The sequence below is a fragment of the Poecile atricapillus genome, chromosome 2 (genome assembly GCF_030490865.1).
Source record: "Poecile atricapillus isolate bPoeAtr1 chromosome 2, bPoeAtr1.hap1, whole genome shotgun sequence".
Classification (NCBI taxonomy): domain Eukaryota; kingdom Metazoa; phylum Chordata; class Aves; order Passeriformes; family Paridae; genus Poecile; species Poecile atricapillus.
This window is the reverse complement of record NC_081250.1, coordinates 69643201-69659181: the sequence shown is the minus strand read 5'-3', so window position 1 is coordinate 69659181 and position 15981 is coordinate 69643201. Positions and strand designations below refer to the sequence as shown.

Here is a 15981-nt window from a genome sequence, read left to right as displayed (position 1 = left end):
ATGGTTTGATAAGTATGGATAAAGTAAAAGCTACAACAGCCCATCTCACAGAACAGGGAGCATGGAACAAAGTGAGAGGAAAGCTCCTTCTTATCTTCAGATTTTCCCATCCTCATTGCTGCCGTAATATCCTAATTCTGAATTAGGAAACTAAAAGCCATTCCAATTATCAGGCTTTGCACATACATCCTTCCATTTCAGCAAGGCAAACAACACTGTTAAGGGTAAAGTAGCTCCCCTTCCTTTTCACAGAGGGTGCACCTACTGCTGTATGCTCTGTGACTTAATAGGTGCAAATTTGGATTTCTATTATCCACCCCTATGGCCTTTGCAGATGCCAGATTTGATTCTTTATTTCTATGCAAGTCTATTATTTAATAAAAAGTAATAGCTTTTTACAATTGAATTATATTTTATATTGTGCATTATGGTTGCCTAACAGACCATGAATGTTCCTGCAGATTCTGTGTAGTTTATTCACCTGCCATAGTTACAAGGTATGGAAGATCTATGGGAATGGCCTGTGAAAGTACCATGGGCCTTGTTGCCATGACCTGCACAGAATGAAAATTAAAATATGACTCTTAGTCATTCTTTAAATACCACTGGCTGGTTTAAATAAATTTCTGAATACCTGAATACGCTTTTGTGAGGCTTACAGCCCAGGAAATATGTAATTCCTGACCGTTCTCAAATCCATGCCCATCTTCAGGCCTCTAGGTCATCTCAACATTGCTGCTCCAAATGCTTTTATCAAAACAAGGTTTAAAAAAAATGTGCTTTCTCTTCAGAGTCTTTCTCCCCTCCTCCTGCATGCCTTTGCTGTAGACCCTTGTAGTCTGGGCTCAGGCAAAATACTGTAGTCTCACCTAGGCAGAGAAATGGATGTGGCTGTCCTTTTGACAACTGCAAGCTATACACCACACCAGTCCCTGAACTCCAGGAATATATTTCTGCATTTTGTCAGACCAAAACACCTTTCAGTCTTGAAAACTAGACAGAAAGTTTTGAGCTTGTTCTAACATAAAAAATCCATTTCAAGCCCCTCTCAATAGAATAAGCATCCTGCAGCTGGCTTTTCTTGGAATTACATTATTTTGGCAAGGTCAGATGGCCACCATTCTTGAGGAACTTCCCTCTGTTCCACTGCACGTATCTTGTGGTGGGTTTTGGTGCTATCTACTAGACCTTCAACAGTTAGCCCAGCATCCACCTTTCCCTTCATGATTGGTGGGAGTACTGTGTTAGAGTGCTTTCAGCACCGACAGTGCCTCACCGCTGAGGAGAAGAGAAAGTTACAGCAGAAGCTTAAACAATTTTTAAATCATGTTTTACTTCAATAAATAAATAAAAGTTGACTTGCTGCAGATAGAATACCAGCTTAACATTGGTCTGCTCAATGTTTCAAGGTGCAATGAATCAAGAGGTTGTGACAAAAGGCAGTGACTGAAAAGATGACTCCTTGAAGGCAACAGTGGGAGTGTCTCAAATCATGCAATATATATCACCAACAGCTCAGGGAGCTGTTTAGGTTCAGCTGGCAAGCTGGATTATTACATGCCTCTTTGAAGTTTGTGGGGTAAGTATTTCTCCAAGAAAATGTAATTTCTAATTTGTATTCTTTAAGATGGGAAAAAAAATAAATATTATGTTTAAGAACCTTAAGGTAAGTATAAGACAGGTATGTAAAAACACAGCATATGCAGTAATTTTGCCTTGCCTTCTCAATATATCTTATAGTGTTTGACTGTCAAATACTTTTAGGTGTGCAAAATATGTGGCTTGTGCACCACATCACTGAGTAGAAAGAGTTATTTTTCATTTAAAGCCTGTTGTAACATCAAAACTATCCTTTTATAATTTTAATAATTGTGAATAAAGGCATTTCACTTTTCTCAGTCCTACTCCCTGACAAAACCCATATATTATATATATGTGTATATTTATATAATTTATATATGTGTAGATATAGATATAGATATAGATATAGATATATGCATGATTGTGCTAAAAAGCATCAGCAGAGAGTAAATGACTGAAACAGGACCACAGGAAAACACTAAATTTATATGTCAGCATCTAAGCAGCTGTCTTACAGAACAACTTACTCCTATTATTGCTATAAAATACAGAAAAGCAACCTCCAAATTTGTGGCTGATTGTACTAAGAAGTACACAGAATGTAGTGAGTTGGCTACATATGATTTAAAGATCAAGAGCAGCCACAGAAGAAATTAAATATTAAGTTTGCATTGCCTCAAACACCATTCAGAGTCCTCTGGATGGCCATTCATTCAATGTTATATTTATCATATTGAAGGGTGGATGAAATTTTCTATTTCCTAAAAGGCAAGTACAAGGTACTATCTTGCTGCCAGTATCTTGTTGAAAGAAAAGAAACATGCCTTTGTATGTAAATGGATCAGAGTTACAATATTTCTAATGATCACAGAATCTGTAGGCTTCACATCATTCACTGGTTCAGCATCACAAAACCGGCAATGAACTGGAAGTTTCTGGGCTATTGGCAGTACTTTTTAAAACAAGTACTACATACCGTGGCCCTAAATCATATTTCTGTTTGCTTTAGGTAACGCTGATTTCACAATGGGTTCCATCAGTGCAGCAAATGCAGAATTTTGTTTTGATGTATTCAAAGAGTTGAAATTTCACCATCCCAATGACAACATCTTTTATTGCCCCTTGAGCATGATTGCAGCCTTGGCCATGGTCTATCTGGGAGCAAGAAATAACACTGAGGATCAGATGGAGAAGGTAAGTTACATAAATGGGTACAAACTCTCTTTGATCCCATTCAAAGAGGCAGAAGATTGTCCATTTATATCTTCCAAACCCGCCTAGCCAAAGAATGGCTTTCCAAATTCTGGAATTCCTTTTCACTTATTGCATTTCCCCAGGAAGGGCAAGAACAGCCTTTGGTTTTCATTAAGGAAGAGCAGTTTTGAAGGATGGTTAAGGCAGGTCTCTTGCTTCAGCTTATATTATCTCAGAGACCTGATTCCTTCCAGGTGGAAAGGACAACTCTAAACATACAAAAGAAGAAATGTTTGGAAAAAAGAGTCATAATTATAAATACAATGCCTTAAGGCTGTAGCTGATTTACAGACATTGCCATTAACTGGAAAAGAAGGGATTTAAGCTGAAGATCACAATCACAAATTTTCAGTGTGATGCTTTGTTTAAAGCTCACATGAAATTTTTCAGTTCATCTATGTGCTAATTAGACTTGGATAGTGAAAACCTACAGTTTTAGCACAAGCATCAGTGACTGTCAGTGGACTTCACATTCTTAATTTCTACTTTCAATTGCAGGTTCTTCACTTTGACAAAATTGCAGGACTTGGAAGTATCCAGACCAAGGTACAGAAGTCGAAGGTACATTGATTTATCTTTCACATCCTTTTCCTGAGAACAGACTGTCCTGATTGTGCTTTTAGCAGTTTCAACACCTTGCCAAACCTTCACTAATTCTCTTAATTTAAGAGATGTAAGTTAAAAAAATCATACAACAAACCACCAAAGCCCAAAGAACAACAGCGACAAAACAAATGCCAAGCAAACAACCACCAGCAAAAAGAAACTAACAAAAAAACCCAAACCCCTAAACACCACCAGAATAAGAAAACAGGCTGCACATATTGCAAGTGGTAGGACAGGGTGCTTTGGGCATCAGGATACACTTTAGTGTAAATGAACTCCACCTGCAAATGCTGCTGGGGTACAGCACTTGAAAGGGTCTCGGTACTTGAAGCCGGGGTACAGTAGACAGACTTGCAGCTGAGGCTCCAAAGTGGGACAGGAAGATGCTTCAGTAGAAAAGAGCCCAGAATCCTCAGAGGAAAGAATGTAACCACACTCTTACAAAGCTACAGGAATTTTTCCAGCCTCCAATTCTCACTGCTACCTCAATTGAACCATGAGGGGTCCCAGTACCTCGATACCACCTGTGTGCTTCTATCCATGTTAATCTGCTGCCTCTGTAAAGATAACAAAAGCCATGGAGCCTGGTCTGTCCGCGTTCACTTGGCATCCAAAGCACAAGGGGGGACTTAAAAAAGATGAAACTTTTTTTTTTTTTTTTTTTTAATAAAGGTAGTATATCTAAAGCTAGAGCATTTAGGGACTGATTAAGCATTTAGAAAACAACTGTTCAATGCAGTTGAAATAAAGCTCCACCTACTGTTTACCATTGTGCAGTTTTCTTAAATGCTTTTAGCCTTTGTCTCTATTCTTGGGACTTGAGAGAGGTGATCCATTTTTTCTCCGTATTACAAAACACTTCCTGACTCCCTTGCCATCTAGCTCTCTTCTTCTATCTGCAGCTTCTGCAAAAAAATGCCATGAAAATGCAAGCAGCACCTGGGAATTAGAGCCTTTGTACCTATGGCAAGTCACCAATTTCAATAATTAACCACTTGGATGAGTGGCATCATAGGCTGTGAGAGAATTATACATCATTAGCTTCTTATTCTGAACATCCCTCCCATGGAACTCTTAGGCTCTGTTACATGTTCATTTGCAAAGGTTCAAACACTGTGTGTTTTCCCATGTTATTTGTACCTTATAAATGATCCTCTTTCTCATAAAATAACCTAACAGCTATACCTTTTTGTCTTCTTATCAACAACTCAGTGTGGCAAGTCTGTGAATATCCACCTACTGTTTAAAGAAATTCTCTCTGATATCACTGCACCAGAAGCCAATTATTCACTGCACATTGCCAACAGACTTTATGCTGAAAAGACAAGTCAGATCCTACCGGTAAGTGATCTCTTGCTAAACCCTGTAAAATTCTGTAATCCAGGAGAACTGGCCAGAGTAGGTGACCAGTTAATCCAATAGTCCCTACTGGTGTGGATTTACATGGCTTGTCCCTTTGCCATGGCCCTGGCAACAGTCTAAATGTAAAGCATTTTGAGGCAAAAATATGTCCCTATTAAAATAATGAATGGAGTAATAAACAATATTATTAGTAATTGAACTTCTCATTCCCCACTTGCTATCCCAAAGCATTTAATTTTAAATGGTTATTTGGGGTTTTTTCAGAAAATAATTTGACTTTGGCATATCTCTTCACTTGAAAACTCACCTCAAAGACAAATTTTGAAAGTGTCAAAATATTTCTTTCACATTTTCAAAACAAAAGATACAAATATTCAAAATCAAAGGAACTTCTTATCATTAAAAATAAGAAAAAATGTTTTAAAAAAAGGAAGTGGACTTAGATGATAAAGCAGTCTAAAATAAACCTGAAAATATGGGGTTTGGATCAGGCTTTCTTTCCAAAATTCTTAAATATATTTTTAATAAATATATTTTTAATATATGCTTTTGACTGGTCACATAAAGATGTCAGATCTGAAATGGCCATGAAACAAAATAATTTTTCTGATTCAATTTTAGCAAATTCTTTCAGAAAATAAGCAATGAGAACACCTTAACCATGACAACACTATTTATTAGCCATATTTTATTTCACTTTCACATTGTTTATAAAAAAATTACTAGTTCAATGGCTACAGTTAATTTGTGTCTTTACAGGTCTACTTAAAGTGTGTGAAGAAGCTGTACAGATCTGGTCTAGAAACGGTCAACTTCAAAACAGCATCAAGTCAAGCCAGACAACGCATTAATTCCTGGGTGAAAAATCAGACAAATGGTAAGTCAGACAAGATTATGACATATACTTCTCTCTGACAACTGTATTTTAGCAATTTCTGAAAAGACTAAACATTAGAGGAGAAATTTTCTCCTCCTGTTGCCATTAATGGATATTTTCTGTGGAAAGGGATGACTCTATTGCACCTATGTGGCAGTGATAGAGTGTTTTAAATACATCTGGCAAAGGCAGAGGTGCCACGATATGGATACTAAATATGTACATTTTATATTCACACTTATCTGGAGGGATTAACTCGTGCAAGATTAGTTCTGGCTTCTCTAGAACATTGGCATATTTTTCAAGGAGGTACTGGATAGGTAAAAAGTGAGCTTCCAGGGGAGAAAGTAATGCACACTAAGCTGATGGTGGGAAGTAAATGATTCAGAATCTCGTGTGCATTTATTGTGTTGAGGTGGGAGGAAAAACCTAGAGTAAATTGTGAGAAACAAACACATTGAGAAAGAGAAAATCTGTGTTGGTTCTTCCCTCTCCCATCTTTTCTATATAAATATTTATTTATTCAAGCACTGAGTAGAAATGTTCCTGGAAATTTGTAACAGTCTTAAACCTACCTGTCTTCTTGCAGAAATGTCTGGCCAGATGCCAGTCTTTCAGTGTATTATTAAATCATCCTCATGAACCTTAATTCCATGTGCAGACTTTTGGAAAAGACAAATGAAGGAGAAGTATTTTGATTGACTTCTAAAATGCAAGACTGCTGCTATGAAACTTACCACTCTGTGCCCTACTTCTTTCTTAAAGGACAGATCCAGGATTTCCTTGAACCAAGCTCTGTTAATCCTCAGACTGTGCTGGTCCTTGTGAATGCCATTTACTTCAAAGGGATATGGAAAACTGCATTTAAAGAAGAACACACTTGGGAAGTGCCCTTCAATGTGACAGAGGTGAGGGGCACAGACACAGTTTCTGGCCAGATGTGTATTTGTTGTATTTACAGTTCTGTTGTCATTGGCTGACTTACCTGGCTGCCTCACTGTAGAGATTTAGCTGTGTTTGACAGAGCAAACCAGCAGATGAGACAAAAATGGAGACACAGCTCTTCTCCAAAGGCAGCATGATTGAAGATTGAGTCCTGTCCTTTCAAAGACCTAGTACATTTGTCTGACCAAAGAAAAAAATAGTTTTTGCATCACATCATCTCATTTTTGTTTTTGCAGCAAGAGAGCAGAACAGTGCAAATGATGTATCAGAACAGCACCTTCAAAGTGGCAAGAGTGGCTGAAGACAAAATTAAGATCTTGGAGCTTCCGTACACCAGTGGAGAGCTGAGCCTGTTGGTGCTGCTGCCTGATGACATCTCTGGCCTGGCACAGGTATGGCCCTGGCAGAGCAAGCAGAAGAATTATGACTTCAGTGGGGCTTGGCTGCTGTCAGACCCTTTGCTGTCCATTGACATCCCAGCTTCCCACCCTATGGCTGTGCTGGGCAGGCAGGGGAGCACAAAATCTGTCCAGGTGCTCAGGCAGAGCCTCTTAGGTGAATCCTGAGCTCAGTTTTATAAAATGAAGGTAAAGCATTGTAGTGCTGCTGCAGCCCTGCAGAAGAGGATGTATATATGGGCAATGTTATAAGATTACCTATCTGTACTCAAGAAAGGAAAAAAAAAAACCCGCAGTCTAAAATTCATGAACAATTACTCCCATTTCAGTAATAGTTTTTAATTATAGAGTTTTTACAGATGTAGAAGAGTTTGCATTTGTTAGGTTCTACCAACTGTAGGTAAATTTTCATGGCCTTGTTTTTGCAATCTTTCACAAACTGACTAATTTTCTAGGCTCTGAAACTGTTGGGCTGTGCCTCATGAGACAGAAGATTACTTAGACAAAGGGGAATGTGTGAAGCTGGTAAAGAACTGAGGAAAAGGATAGTGGCACAGGCAGTACTGGAGAGGCAGTTAATAAAATACCAGAAGGATGTAAATAGGATGAGCTTCAGGAACCATTCTGGTCGCAGTTTTACTTTTATGATAGCCTTGACAGAAATGAATGGTAGGAAGGATTTGGATTTGCATCCCAGGCATTTCATTACCTGCCTCTCTTTGCAGCTGGAGAATAAAATCAGCTATGAAAAACTCATGGAGTGGACCAGTTCCAATGTGATGGAAAAGAAGAGGGTGAGAGTGTACCTCCCACGCATGAAGATTGAGGAGAAATATAACCTCACATCTGTCTTGACATCCTTGGGTATGACCGACCTGTTCAGCCCCTCAGCCAACCTCTCTGGCATCTCTTCAGCAGAGAGCCTGAGGATATCTGAGGCCATCCACCAGGCATACGTGGAAGTCACTGAAGAGGGCACTGAGGAGGCTGGGTCAGCAGATGACATAGAAGACATCCAACAGTCCTCTGAGGTTGAAGAGTTCAGGGCTGACCACCCATTCCTTTTCTTGATCAAACACAATCCAAGCAACCTGATCCTTTTCTTTGGTAGATATTGTTATCCCTAAAGAGAAAAGGGCTGGAAATAATGCTTGTCTACCCTAAGAAACAGACCCCCTTTACTCTAGTATTGTAGTATAATATCATCTCTTCAATATTTTCTGAAAGTGGAAAGGCTACTCTAAGTTGTGCCCTTTCCTGAAGCTTCCATAGCAAAGACACACCTGCAGGTGAGGAAGCAGCAGCAGTGTGTTTGCTCCTTTCCCTTCTCAGACTGGTTTCAGTGTTTAGTGAGCCAAGCAAAGACTAAGCCCGTAGAGAGCACAGACCCTCACAGGCCAGGAAGGGGTCAAATGATTTTCACTTGAAGACATAGTTGCAGACAGGGCTCCAAGTCTTTGGTATTCCATTATGTAGAAAGCCATGGGCTATGCTCATCCTGTTCCCTGGTACTATCCTGCTAACAAACCCATGCAGTTCCCAAAGCACTGGCTTTGAGATCCCCAGTCTGGAGGAGATGCTTGTGGACAAGATTCTGCTATGCAGGATATTAATTGGTACCTGCATAAATTTTTTTTTTTTTTTTTACTTACCTGTTGAGAATGATGCACATATCCACTATGACCAGAGTTGTCCTCTTACCATGAGGACCTCATGTAATACTGAATTTCTTTCAGAGGTTCTCCAAAGTCATGGGGATTTTCCCTTCTACTTCAGAATGTTCAAGGAGATCTAACTTTGTCTAGGTGCAGTGTCTTGTCACAGAGCATAGATCCAAAGCCTGAAACATGGATATCTCGATGATCCAGGACACAGAACCGCCAAGAAAAAGAGTTATATGAATTCTTGTTTAAAACATTGGAAATCTCTTCAAATTTGAGAACATTTTTATTTTTGTAGAAAATCCTGTAAGGGATGTTAAAAAAATCTGATTTCTCAGTGGGAGTTTTGTGAATAAATACAGCTTTAAAAATAATTTTAAAAAGCTTTAAAAACAATTCTTGTCTCTGTTGACCTTGCTTAACAAGTAAACTTCTATTTGTTCCTGGAAAGCTCTCAGCTGTTCAAAACTCAAGAACGTTATTATTCCATGAATGTAGCCGGGTTTCTTTGTCCCTATGGTAGTTCAAGACGTCTCTTGTTTTCAAGAAATACATGAGAATCCTAATTGTCTCTGTCTTTTTCTATGTGTCCACTTGTATCTCCAAATATGGATCTATTGGCATAATATTATGACCTGTTTTCATTCTAATCATATGTTACTGATTTTGATGCACATAATTGATTTTTTCTTTCTTAACACAATAAAGTCACAAGTGCTTGTCATGAAATTATGAGAATTTTCCTAATTTTCTGGATGGCTAGCCCTTAAATATTATCATATTGGTAACTGTTGTGAGAAAATGGGATTAGTACAAAATCCTCCAGTTTTTAGTGTGAATAAAGTATGTAGATATGAAGTTTCCCACGCTTTTATGAAATAAATAAATGCACACATCTAGAATTTGATTCCTCTCTGTAGTACTAATTACCAAGAAATAGTCTAGTGAAATATTAGCTTGTTCTTATGTATTTTTCAATATAATTCCAATGGGTACTAAAGATGCCATATCAGTCAGATAAATATTTCAAGGAAAAACTATTCCAGCAACTCTGCCATTTGAGATGATGAAATCATCTGAAAAATCATATAACTTAAAGGGCATAAGAAAGAATAATTAGATGGACAGCTCTTAGGCAAAGCATTTCCCTGCTGAAAGTTTTGAGAGCAGGTACTCTGCTGTTAATATCAGCTATTCAAATAATAAGGCACAGGGAAACCCTGAATGTACATATAGACTGGGCAGTAAGTTGCTGGAGAGCAGCCCCATGGAAAGAGACCTCGGGGTCCTGGTCGATGGCAAGTTGAACATGAGCCAGCAGTGCCCTGGTAGCCAGGAGGGACAGCCCTGTCCTGGGGGACATCAGGCACAGCATGGCCAGCTGGGCAAGGAAGGGGATTGTCCTGCTCTGCTCCAGACTGGGGTGGCCTCACCTCCAGTGCTGGAGGCAATTATGGGTGCCACAATATAAAAAGGACAATGAACTCTTGGGGAGCATCCAAAGGAGGTTTATGAGGATGATAAAGGGCCTTGAGGGGAAGCAATAGAAGGAGCAGCTGAGATGTTGGTTTGTTCAACCTGGAGAAGAAGAGATTGAGGGGGGACCTTATTGCAGCCTACAGCTTCCTCAGATTGGGAAGAAGAGGACTAGGAACTCATCTCCTCTCTGGTGACTCATAACAGACCCTGAAGGAATATCAGGAATTTGTGTCAGGGTAGGCTTAGGTTAGATGTTAGGAAAAGGTTCTTCACCCAGAGGGTGTTTGGGTGCTGGAACAGGCTCCCCAGAGAAGTGGTCACAGCACCAGCCTGACAGAGCTCAAGAAGTGTTTGGACAACGATTTTGGGTACATGCTGTGATTCTTGGGGTTGTTGTATTGCAGGGCCAGAAGTTGAGCTTCATGATCCTGATGGGTCCCTTCTAACTCAGGACATTCTATGATTCTACGATTTTATTTCCACATTAACATGTAGTGTGGCATGATGAAAGCAGATCTGTAGAGGAAAGAAGATGATGCTACCTGTCTGACATCCACGTTATTTGAATATCATCAGGATGTTTGTGATATAGACTCATTTTTTTTTCAGTGGTAAGGACAGCTATTTCACCTAGTACATTTTAATTATTTTTCTTTAGAAATTAAAGCAGTGGTCTAAACAGTTCCAAGAGATGCAAAATTTCAACATCTCAAGGCTTGTCATAAGCAGTTTAATCACTTTCTGCATCTCTTGTAGTCAGAAGCACTTGATCCAGTCTGTCAAATTTAAAAGCCTGTACACTTAAACAATAAGATTTCCAAAGGGTTACATTTGAAAATTTTCCTTACTGTGATTATTAAACTGGAACGTGCCTAAAGTACAAAGATATGTCTCAGTCACCAGCGTTATTTCCTGAAAAACAGAAATGGTCAAAATGAAGGAATGGGAAAAAAGCAAAGTGGCATGAGACTCAGAGGCAAGCTTCCCCTTTCCAAAAAGACAGGAGGCAGTAAAAACTGCAAATTCAGAAATACTGTACTAAACCTGCAACTTGCTTTAATATTTGCTTTTAACAATATCAAATTTTATTTGCTTTTAACAATATCAAAATGCTCCAAAAGTTTTTCATGAAAAAAGACAAAAATAAATAAACGTTGAAAATGTCTTTGTTGCAACTGGCATTTTTGTCGCAGCCTTCCAAAAGGTTTTCTGAAGAACTGAGGCCCTTTCTCTCTTACAGACTGCTGTGCAGTACCAGAAATAAGGCTTAGCAGATAACAAGACAAAATCTGAAACCTTCCACACCTAGTGGTACAAATTGCACCCCTCCAGAAAGCACAAAGAGACATTCAAGGGTCAGCCACTATGAGACAACTTTTCTCTCTGTTCAGCATGGAAACAATACTTGTCTGTGAAATGAGGCATACACTCCCATTCCAAGTCCTTCATCCACACCACTGTACTTTGCACATTAATGTGCAATAACCCTGCTCTCTCCATCTCCCTTGAGATCTTCCTCTAGATATAACATGCAAGCAGAGAACAGCTAAGACTGGAAGTGACATCTGCTGATTTTCTATTCCAAGCTCCCTCTTTCAATCAGAGTCAGCTACAGCAGGTTACTTGGAATCATGTCCTTCTGGGTTTTGAATATTTCCAAGGATGGAGACTCCACAGCTTATTTGGGCAATGTGGATTTACCTCCCTATCCAAAAGAAAATGTATTTTCTTATGTTTAAATATAATTTCTGATATTTCAGGTTGTGCTCCTTCTCTCTTGCCTGTTCACAGGAGAAAGTCTACCTCCCTCTTCTTTTTACCCTCCCATCAAGAAGGTTATGCGCACAGATAAGATCCCCCCACACTTTCTCCTCTCCAGGGTAACAAGTCCCATGTCTCTAAGCCTCTCCTCTCATGACAGACACTTTAATTATTTAATCATCTTCTCTGGTCCTGTTCCAGTACATCCCCATCTCTTTTGTAATGGAAAGCCCATAGCCAGACAGAGCATTCCTTCTGTGGTCCCACCAGTGCTGAGCAGAGGGACAGAAAAGCCTCCCTTTACCTGCTGGCAGTCCTTTTTCTAAGGCATCCTCTTGTGCTGTTGACTTTTTTCACCACAAGGACACATTGCTGACTCACGGTCAACTTGGTGTCTGCCAGGCCTCCCAGTTCTTTTTTGCAAAGCCAACATGAGGGCATGGACCCTTGTGCAGTGATATTTCTCTTTTTTGCAGCAGTCTTTTTCCTGCAGGAGACATGACAGGAATATTGTCAAGAATCTCAGTAGGCTGCTCTTCAGAGGAGAGGAAGGCTTTGTGGAAGGAAGTCTGTGTTGAAACAAACCAAGAGATTAGTTTATCCTATTTTGTGTAAAAGAAAAATGCTATTTTTCCTGGGAGTATGTGCTGAGATAAAGGACATGCTGGGCAGACTTCCAGTGAGTGAAGGGAGGTAATGTAACAGGCATGGTGACATGGGCTGTGTTTGTCACAGGCTGCCAAAACAGGCTTCTCTGTGGGGAGGGATGCTGGAAACTGAGCTCCCATGTGGCACAGCCAGTTAACTGTCCTGCCAATGCCAGTGGCCATCATTCCTGCCCTGTGCTGGAATGTTAGGCCCTCGTTACCTTGCTGCCTCCCTAGGAGCCAGTGAGTATGGCCATACACAGTGTCACCCTGGCTGCTGGCTGATTCCATGGACTTGAGGGATGAACAAGGGACTTCACGTGTGCTGTGGTGACTGATAAATGGACAGCTGTGTGTGCTGGTCCAGAACCTGCACAGCCACAGACTCTGGATGTTGTGTGCACTGCTAAGCAGATGCAGTAAGGGTGAGCGACTTGTGACCAAATCCATCACGGGATCCTTCTGAAGATGCCTTCACTGGAGAAATTCACTCTGCCAACACCAAGGTATGCACAGCCCTGTCACAGCCTGAGTGAGCAAGGCAGCACTGAAAGAAAAGATGCCCAACACTTCAGGAAGGCACAAGGCTGCCAGTGAAAGATACCAGGTGGGCTAAGAGCTCCTGTCTGAAGGGGCTTGACCAGACACCTTCTTCAGACTGGGGAAAGAACATGGTCCTACAGGACAACTGAGAGAGAAACCATCACTGATTAGTTACAGCACCAAGGTCTGCAGTGGCAGCTAATTGAACAATCACTGGCACTCACTCTGAGCAAGACAAACATGAAACAATCAAAATGCTCCTTTCCACTGACAAAAGAACACCAGCATGGATGCAAACTAAATCTTGAGCTCTGTGTGGGATGTTGTGATTGGATGAGAGGCTTTGGTCCGTGAGCTGACCTGGACTTCATATCCTTTTGTAAAGGTCCAAATGTCCAAGAGTCTGTTGGTTTAGGGACAGCTCCACAATGAAATGCCTGGCAGAGGAAAGGGCAACTGAGCCTTAGCTGACCTCCTCCTCAGGACAAGCATTGTCAAACAAGGATATGTGGATAAACACATCCTTTTGTGTTTGTGGGGCATTACACAGCTGTGCTGGACAGGGCAATACATTATCTTCTCTCTGAGGAAGAGTTTCAACTGCAGGAAGCTTTGCTTAATCTCACTAGACGCCATGATTGATATAAAGTTGCTCAGTTCACTAGGCACTACCTCTTACAATTACATTACAATTACATTCTTACAATTCTGTGCTGATAGCTGATCATAATCAAGATTTTTACTTAGTTGTGGAATGATTTAGTTGCTTCTGCAACTTGCTTTACATTAATCATTCATTTGACCAATAAAAAATTGAAATGCTAACAGAAACAGTAATCTTGGTTGTGCATTAACACACTTCTCAAGCAGTGGGCTGCCCCTTCTCTACTGTAAACCAAAAAATTTCTTCCATTACTGAATATATTCAACTCAGAAATATTTTGCTAACAACATTAACACTGTGAGTTGGCTGTTACAAAACACCTGTACCAACTCATGGGACATCTTTGTAACTACCAAGTTACAGGATATCTATGATGATACAAATGTGATTCAGGTAGATGGTGCACAAGTACCAAGGTGGCTCACATATGGTGAGCTGAAGCACTGACAATTCGATTGTCAAGGAAAAAGACTCAAGGCATATTCAAGCGTTAGAAGTGACAGGGATGAACATACTGGCTAATCCTTTGCCTTCTGAGCTATCAAGTACATTGCAATGGACCATGACCACGAGTGTAGAAGGCAGTTTGAACAGAAACAAGGCAGTCTCATGATGGAAAGGCAAAAGGAGTAGCAGCTGCAGGAACAGCTTGCAGTCTAGGCAGCACTCCCAGCTGCGTGGTTAAAGGTTCAGCCACACAGGCACATGCACTCATTTGACCAATTGTCCTCCAGCAAGGTGGGACCCTTTTCAGCTAAATGCGACTCACAATAGAGGTGGCAGTTTACACGCTGCTCCTGAGAGAGACTATCTCATTCTTTTTGCAGTATATCTGCAGTGATGAGCCACCCAAGCGAGTCAAGGTCTAAAGATCTTTCCTCAAAAACCCTGTTCCTGCATAACAAGGGTTGTAGTAGACTGGCCTGGACCACACACCTTACCATGTAAAGTACCAGTGTGATGTAAACGCACCAGTCCAGACCAAACTCTTCGTGGCTCCTGTCGCATGAGCAACTTTAGCTGAGTGGGACTATGAAGAACTGTACTAGAGAGAAAGTAAAGGACGATTCAGAGGCTTTCCTCTTGTGCAGACAACTAAAATGGTTAAAAAGTCCACCTCTGCTCTCCTGAGGCATAATTTGCTCTAGACAATTTCAGAGTCATTTTGTGTATTGACTTTGGATTTCTGTTTTAAAATTACATGCCATTTAAGAGGTCAAAGCATTTTCTTTTATTGTCTGTCCATTCTTTTATTTCAAAGGAATTATGCAATTGGTTTCTGCCTTCTATTGTATATTATGACTGTCTTGCAGACCATGAATGTTTCTTCAGCTGGTTTGTTCAGCTGTTGTGCCATGAAGTTGCTTGTGGAAGAATGTAAGAATGGTCTTGTAAGAATGGTCTCTGTATGTACAAAAGGCACATTTTGAACCTAGCATCTGGTGCTGTGACCTGTGGAAAAGAACAGCACACCTTAAACTACCCTTCAAAATTATAGCGGTGACTTCAAATCCTTTTCTGGTAGCATCTGACTATGATCTAAATATCCTGATTCCTGAATTTAAAAAGTTACAGAAATCTTATTTCTTTTATATCTTATTCTGAGTCTTATTTTCTCAACTTCTCTTCCCCCAACACATTTTTCATTAATTCTGTAATTCTTCCCTGTATAGATGCGTCGAAATTGCTTTTGAAATTAATTAATATTCCCAAATTCTCTCACTGTGAGTTTTGTTCCACTGATGTCCTGCACAGACTGTGACTAAGTCTGAGTTCCTTAAGCTAGGTTGCTCTGGAATGAAAAACTGAGCTCTGCGAAACACTCTATCTGTGGTCTTTTGCAATGCAGCAAGGGACACCAGGCAAATACATATAATTTCTTGCAGAAAAATCTACTTAAATTTTATTAAATTTGGCAGTAAACATTGAAATGATAAGCTCTTTCTTATGTTCCTTGGTGGCAAATTTTCTCCATTCCTTAGGAAGCGCCATGGATTCTGGTGGGAAGAAAGACTGGTGATAATGGCAGTCCAGCCAACAATAGGAGAAAAGTTGCAATAAATACAGCCCTGCATATGCTGATCTTACCAAAATTTGTGAGTTCACAGAATGGTGATTCTGAGATGGATCTGGCCTGTCACTATTCAAGACAGAGGAATATTAAAGAAAATAAGACAAAATTCCTTACAGACATTCTGAGAGA

The 15981-nt window shown here is 40.1% G+C and overlaps 1 protein-coding gene across 2 annotated transcripts; it reads left to right on the top strand.

Annotated features, from left to right (window-relative positions):
- Positions 1–1538: 1538 nt before the first annotated feature.
- Positions 1539–9551, top strand: LOC131575172 (ovalbumin-like). Of its 2 annotated transcripts, none has more exons than XM_058830220.1 (8): positions 1539–1579; positions 2591–2775; positions 3334–3381; positions 4654–4782; positions 5563–5680; positions 6446–6588; positions 6862–7017; positions 7749–9551. In XM_058830220.1, exons 2-8 carry the CDS (start codon positions 2608–2610, stop codon positions 8148–8150), a joined length of 1164 nt encoding a protein of 387 aa, XP_058686203.1. In that variant the 5' UTR covers positions 1539–1579; positions 2591–2607; the 3' UTR covers positions 8151–9551. The 2 variants fall into 2 exon arrangements, with proteins under 2 accessions (XP_058686203.1, XP_058686202.1); XM_058830219.1 differs by having other exon boundaries at positions 3334–3396.
- The last annotated feature ends 6430 nt before the right edge of the window (positions 9552–15981 follow it).